This window comes from Phaseolus vulgaris, chromosome 1 (assembly GCF_000499845.2).
Source record: "Phaseolus vulgaris cultivar G19833 chromosome 1, P. vulgaris v2.0, whole genome shotgun sequence".
Classification (NCBI taxonomy): domain Eukaryota; kingdom Viridiplantae; phylum Streptophyta; class Magnoliopsida; order Fabales; family Fabaceae; genus Phaseolus; species Phaseolus vulgaris.
The window spans coordinates 28,942,926-28,949,232 of NC_023759.2; the positions used below are offsets into that span (position 1 = coordinate 28,942,926).

General features: G+C 32.5%; 1 protein-coding gene across 1 annotated transcript; it reads left to right on the plus strand.

Annotated features, from left to right (window-relative positions):
• The first annotated feature begins 3,419 nt into the window (after window positions 1-3,419).
• Window positions 3,420-5,325, plus strand: LOC137813854 (putative H/ACA ribonucleoprotein complex subunit 1-like protein 1). The gene is made up of 4 exons (XM_068616299.1): window positions 3,420-3,693; window positions 3,950-4,098; window positions 4,194-4,309; window positions 4,994-5,325. Exons 1-4 carry the CDS (start codon window positions 3,525-3,527, stop codon window positions 5,166-5,168), a joined length of 609 nt encoding a protein of 202 aa, XP_068472400.1. The 5' UTR covers window positions 3,420-3,524; the 3' UTR covers window positions 5,169-5,325.
• Window positions 5,326-6,307: the final 982 nt, after the last annotated feature.

The window sequence follows — 6,307 nt, forward strand, 5'->3', positions numbered from 1 at the left end:
GCTCTTCTTGGTATCCTCAAGCCCCCCCAAAAGACGTGCCTTTTGAGGAGATTGTGGTTTGGAAGATTCCCCTGAAGATAAATATGCATATTTGTGCATAACAAAAATTAAACAATTAGTTTTTAACAACAAATAATGCAGTCACTCACATGTATCACTCGACTACTTAGTAAAAGATGGAAAAAATGGTAGAATCACTCAATAAAGGTTTTCAAAAACGCCAAAGGGTCAACACTTAGTAGCAACACTTTAAGTGAAAGAGATCAAATCTCTTATCACTTGCTCATGCAAAGAATCCCCAACAAAACTTTAAGAGAATTTAAAGACAAGCAAGAAAAGTTGAAAGAAAGAAAGCTAAAACCAACATGGAATTTAGATGATGACAAAACTTAAACAAGATAAACAAGAAAAACACTTTTAAGACTCAAAGAAACTTACTTAACCTTTAAGTATGAAATTTGATTTTCTTAGAAATTGTAAAAGTAAGAGGGATGAAATTCCACAAGTATGAAAACAATTTGCCATATACTTAGAATCCTCTTTAGTGATTGGAATTTGAAATGTGAATGCACTCAATTTGTTTTTGTCTTTATTTTTATGGATTCAAAATTTCCATATTCTTTTTTTTTTCTTCATGCATATTTGAATTCACTTTTCAATTTTCAAAAAAGATATTGAGCTGGGATTCAATTCATATGAATACTTGCATTTTATGTTTGGAATTAAATCAACCACTACTCAAACAACTTCTAATTTGTTTTTAGTTCTTCACAATTAAAATCAAGATAAACATAATGGATTTAAGACTCCTAGAACACTAAGAACATAAGACTCAAGCAAAAGAGGTAAGGAAAAAAATTGACACAAAATAATTCAAAAGCAGAATTTAAAGTGCTTAATGAATAAAAAGGAGGATTTGTAAATGACAAAAATTTAAAGGCGAAATTTAAAGGTGCTTAAAGATAAAAGCGAAATTTAAATTCCTGGAAGGTAAAAACATGATTCAAATGTGTTGGAATTTTAAAGCAGAAAATTAACTCAAAAAAGATAAGTACAATTAAAACCATGCTTTGATTACCACATGATGTGAGTTGATTTTAGGACTGCACATTTTATGGGTTTCACTTTGTTTAGGATTTTTGAATTAGCAATTATGGTGAGAAACCCAAAGAAGATTTCCTTTGGACATGAACTTAACCAAGTGGTTACGTAAGTGTGAAGGTTCACTTCTAGAGGACAAAGAGAAAAACACAATTATATGGTGTTGATGATGATGAGGTGCAAAAATAAAAACATATAATGGAAAGAAACAAGATGGAATAACCCAAGGACATAAAAAGGAATAGAAATGGCGCAAATAAGAAAGGAAAAAAAGATGAAGAAAGCTTATGCAAAATGGAGCAAAGAATCACACCACTTGGAATGGTGGATTGTTCCAAGATGAATGGTGAGGAACCGCCACTTGATGTGCACTACACTCAAGATAAAACCCAAGAACTTTAGGAGACAAAGCGTACTAATCACTCAAACAGAGATTCTTTTCTATTCAATTTCAATTGTAAAAATTCATGAGGCAATGTACCCTTTATATAGGAGAGGGTGACTTGGGGAGCAAGAGTGAGAGGGGTAGGAGTGCCATTTTTGAGAAACCTTCTAGAAGGTAGGTCAAAGAAACCCTAAACCTAGGTGCACATGTAATGAAAGGTGACATTGACACAAGCCTAATTTACTAAGCATACCCTACTCAAATTACTAGCACACCTTACTCAAATTACGAAACACACCCTACTCTAGCTTATTATTCTATTTGGACCCCAAGGTGAGCTCAATTTATTTATATAAACTTGTCTTTTAAAAAGACCAGAAAAAAGAACATCTGATGCTCTAGCTTATGTCCAGTTCTTCCTCTGCAAAGGTCCTTCTAAAGTTTGGTAGGACCTTGTCTTGGATGCTGAGATGACTGACTTAATTGTGAAGTGTCTGTTGTGTCTTTAGTCATCTGCTTGTCGAGATGGTTTGTATCATTTTGTAACGTTGTTGATCCTTCTTTTTTCGGGAAATCATAACAAATCCTCTAACTGGTTTTTAAATCAAGCGTTTATCAAGGGAGGTGATACACAAAATATCTCACTTCCCTTTTTTCAATCAAAGCGTATGTTAAATAAATAAATATTCTAAATAAACAAGTATAATCATAATAAATAATAGAAGTTACAAATGACGTCTTTATCGAAACCTTACCGATTTGAATCGACCTGCATTAGTTAAATATCCAAACATAATGAAACCGATTACGTTCAGACAATACAATGATGTTAATTCAAAAAAATTCAATTTTATCGTAAAATGAGTATTTATACGTTGTAACTTTAGTTTCATGTAAGAACTTTTAAAATATTACAAAAATTTAAGAATTTTAACTGAACTCAAGATTTAGATTAAATTATAAGGTGAAGATAAAACTTTTGTTTGGAAAAAAAATACTGAACATGATTCATCTTCTTTACTATTTGGTAATTAGTAGTATATGTTAAAAGTTGTTGATGTAATAAGTATGATGATTAGTGACATTATTCTTTTTAGACGCTATGCCTGACCTTAGCAAGAAGAAGATGGAGTCTTAGATTATCATAAATAAAGGAAGATATAAAAAAGTCACTTAATATATGAGTTTCTTAAGATAAAGAAAAGAAATGAAATAACTAAGAACAAAAATAACTAAGAAAAGAAACATTTTGGTCCTTCCATACCACATATTGCTATATACTAGAAAAACTAATACTTTTCTTTATGAGTGTCATTAATTGTTTTGTGTTATGTAATTGAGATTTAGTAAGACCAATTTGAGCCACACAGATTAATTTTTGACATTTTTATAATTGTTTTTGTTAAATTTAAGGATTAAAGTGACAACAAATAATAGTTTCAGCTTCAGAGATTATATTGACTATTTATTTTATTTTTATTTATTTACTTCACAAAAATTGGAGGCAGAGATCATTCTCAAATGGGCCATAGGTGCTACTCTATGTGCGGGGCTATTGCTATTTTTACATTTTTTTGTTATACCCCATTTTTTTTACAAATATATTATTCTTCCTATAAACATATTTTTATTTTGGATAAAATACATTGAAAATTTGTTTACGTTGAGTTCAATGCATAACAAATATTTTAAAAAACAGTTTTCAAAATGTAAATAATAGCTTTTTGGAATGAACTTAGTAGAATAACACTCTCTGTCTTCTTATTCTTTTCCCCAAAAGTGTAATGTGCGATGGAAAATGGAGGTTTAGGCGGTGGTGGAAAATGGGGTGCAGGAAGCAAAAGCTTAATAATAATGTATTTTAGTCCCAAGAAAGCCCGGCCCAAACATTGAGGTATTCCTCTCTCTTCAAAAACCTATTTTCGTCAGCGTTGCCCCCAAAAACCTATTTTCGTCAGCGTTGCCCCCAAAAACCCTAAACCCTCCAAACGTTGGCTTGGCAACCCTCTGTGTGGCTGCATTCTCTGATCACTAAACAATGAGACCCCCCAGAGGCGGTGGGCGCGGTGGAGGTTTCAGAGGTGGCCGCGACAGTGGCGGTTTCAGAGGTGGCCGCGACGGCGGCGGTCGCGGTAGAGGTGGATTTGGTCGTGGCGGTGGAGGACGCGGCGGTTTTCGCGACGAAGGGCCACCCTCCGAAGTCGTAGGTTGTTTTTTCTTCCATTATGGAACTTAAGAAACGTTTCAATTTCTTCTTTTTCTGTTGGGTATTTAACGGACAGTGTCTGAAGCCTGAAAAGTATCCTGCTTTGTTGATTTTGCTTCTGGCGAAACGATTTTGTCTATAATTTTCTGTGAAAGAATATAACTAACATGGTTATGAAAAATAATTTTTATTTATTTTTTATTTTATCTTATTTTGGTGTTGGTCTCTAATCTTTTAGTGGTGTTTGGTGTATGCAGAGGTTGCAACGTTTATGCATGCGTGTGAGGGAGATGCAGTGACGAAGCTTACGAACGAGAAAATTCCATTTTTCAATGCTCCTATCTATCTGAAAAACATGACTCAGATTGGGAAAGTTGATGAAATATTCGGCCCCATCAACGAATCTGTGGGTTTCTTTCTTTTTCTGTTTTTTAACCCGTTGGTTGCTTTTGTTTTGGAATGGAGTAGTGATGTTATGGTGGTTTCTCTGTAAACTTGCAGTACTTCTCGGTTAAAATGATGGAAGGGATTGTTGCTACCTCTTATTCAGCTGGTGACAAGTTTTACATTGACCCAAGGAAACTGTTACCTCTTGCAAGATTTCTTCCACAACCCAAGTATGGCCTCTTTGCATCTCTTTGCCAAAAAATTAACCTTTATAAGTATCATGCATTTAGTTTTCTCATTGATGTGTTGTATATGGAGATGAATATGGGTGAATCAGTGTCCAATTAATTTTCCTTCTATGTATGTTTCTGATTGTCCTTGCACTTTATTTTTTGTTTGTGGTGAATCTGATTTTTTTTGGTTTATGGCTACATGTTTTTTTACTATCCATGCCACATTATTGCTTTAAGTGAATTTTGAAATACGAATTGTTTCATAGGTTGTTTTTGGTGTATGTTGTCCATGCCTTAAACAATGTTTTGTTCATGATTACTTAAGTTAGCAGTTTGCAAAACGCTGTTTTATTTTGTTGTAAGTATGTGATGCTTCTATTATTACATAGAACAATGGATTCTTGCTGCACAGCTACAATTTGAAAGTGAGTATGGAAGTCTTGGTTGGTGTTTACAGTCCTAAAAATAGGATTCTTTACTCTTTTCTATCAAATTAATTATTTGTGAATTGTTGTAAAGTTAATTTCGTTAACAATCACTGAGCAAAATGTTTCTTCCTTTAACTATGGCTTTTAGTTGGTGCATTTTTCAGTACTATGGCTTTTTGAAATTCTGCTTTCACTTGCTTTAAAATGGTTTGGAGTCATTCCAGTTAACTTGAGTGGCCTGTTTTTGTTGCAGGGGACAAGCACAGGGTGGTAGAGGTGGAGGAGGACGTGGTGGAGGCAGAGGTTTTCGTGGAGGTGGTGGTGGCGGTTTTCGTGGAGGTGGTGGTTTTCGTGGAAGAGGTGGCCCAAGGGGTGGTAGAGGTGGTCCTCCTAGGGGTGGGGGTTTCAGGGGAAGGGGAAGATCGTAGGGTGGGAGTTTTATGTAATGTTTTTCATGTTGCTGCAGTTTTGTTTTGGAGATAGCATAGATGTTTGAATGAACTTGTTATTTCTTATGGATTTAGTGGTTCTGCTGCACTGTATGTTGTTTGATAATGCTATTATAATTATTGCAAGGTTGATTGAGATGTGTAGACTATTGAAATCTCCTATTTTTAAAGGCAACAATATTCCTTTAAAAATTGGATATAGGTGATTGACTTGTTTTGAAGCTTCTACCACATTCTTTACAGATTACTCATTTATTATAATCATAGATTTGATGTACCTAGTTTTAAAACTGGGGATGAGTTTTATTTATAAATTGAGATAATGAAAATGAATGCAACCTGCTTGTAGTATGTAGTGTGTGGATTGTATTTAAAAGATGCATATTAAACGTAACATTTACCTTCACTAATCTGTGTATACGTCTCATTCAATTGTGGATAATTCCATTAATCTGCGTATATGTTCCTCACTTAACTTGTGGATCATGGGTAAGCTACAAGACAAGCGAGTTTAGTTAACTTTTTATTGTTTTTATATTTTATTATTATATAAAATTTGAATTTGAATTTGAATATTTTTATTTTTATTTACTATGTCATCAAGTAATTTATAAATTTTCATTTTAAATTCTTGTCATAAATCTTTATTTTGTATCTTTGAGATTATCAAAAAGAAATTATTTGTTTTTTATTTCTCTTAAATTTGTTCAGGTCAATACAAAATTTATTCAAGATAGGCTAAACTTATTAGCCCGTAATTCTTACTTCATGTTGAGTCATTTTTTCTACATCAAATGTTGAAAAAATCAAAATGGGACGAATTGACATTACCATCTTATATATATAATAAGTTTTGAATATTATTATTATTATTATATATTATAGACGATTTCTCAATTTTTTATATATGAAAAAGGAATTTCAAAGCTTTACTTATATAATTCTTTATACTTTTTTTATATTTGGAAAATGAGTTTTGATTTATTTCTCTTATTGGTTATTTTTAACTCTTATTTATATAAATAACATTTTAGGCTTTTAGATACGATGATCAACATAATAAGTAATATTGATGTTCCAATACTACCAATTTTAATAATTTTTTTATGATATATGTT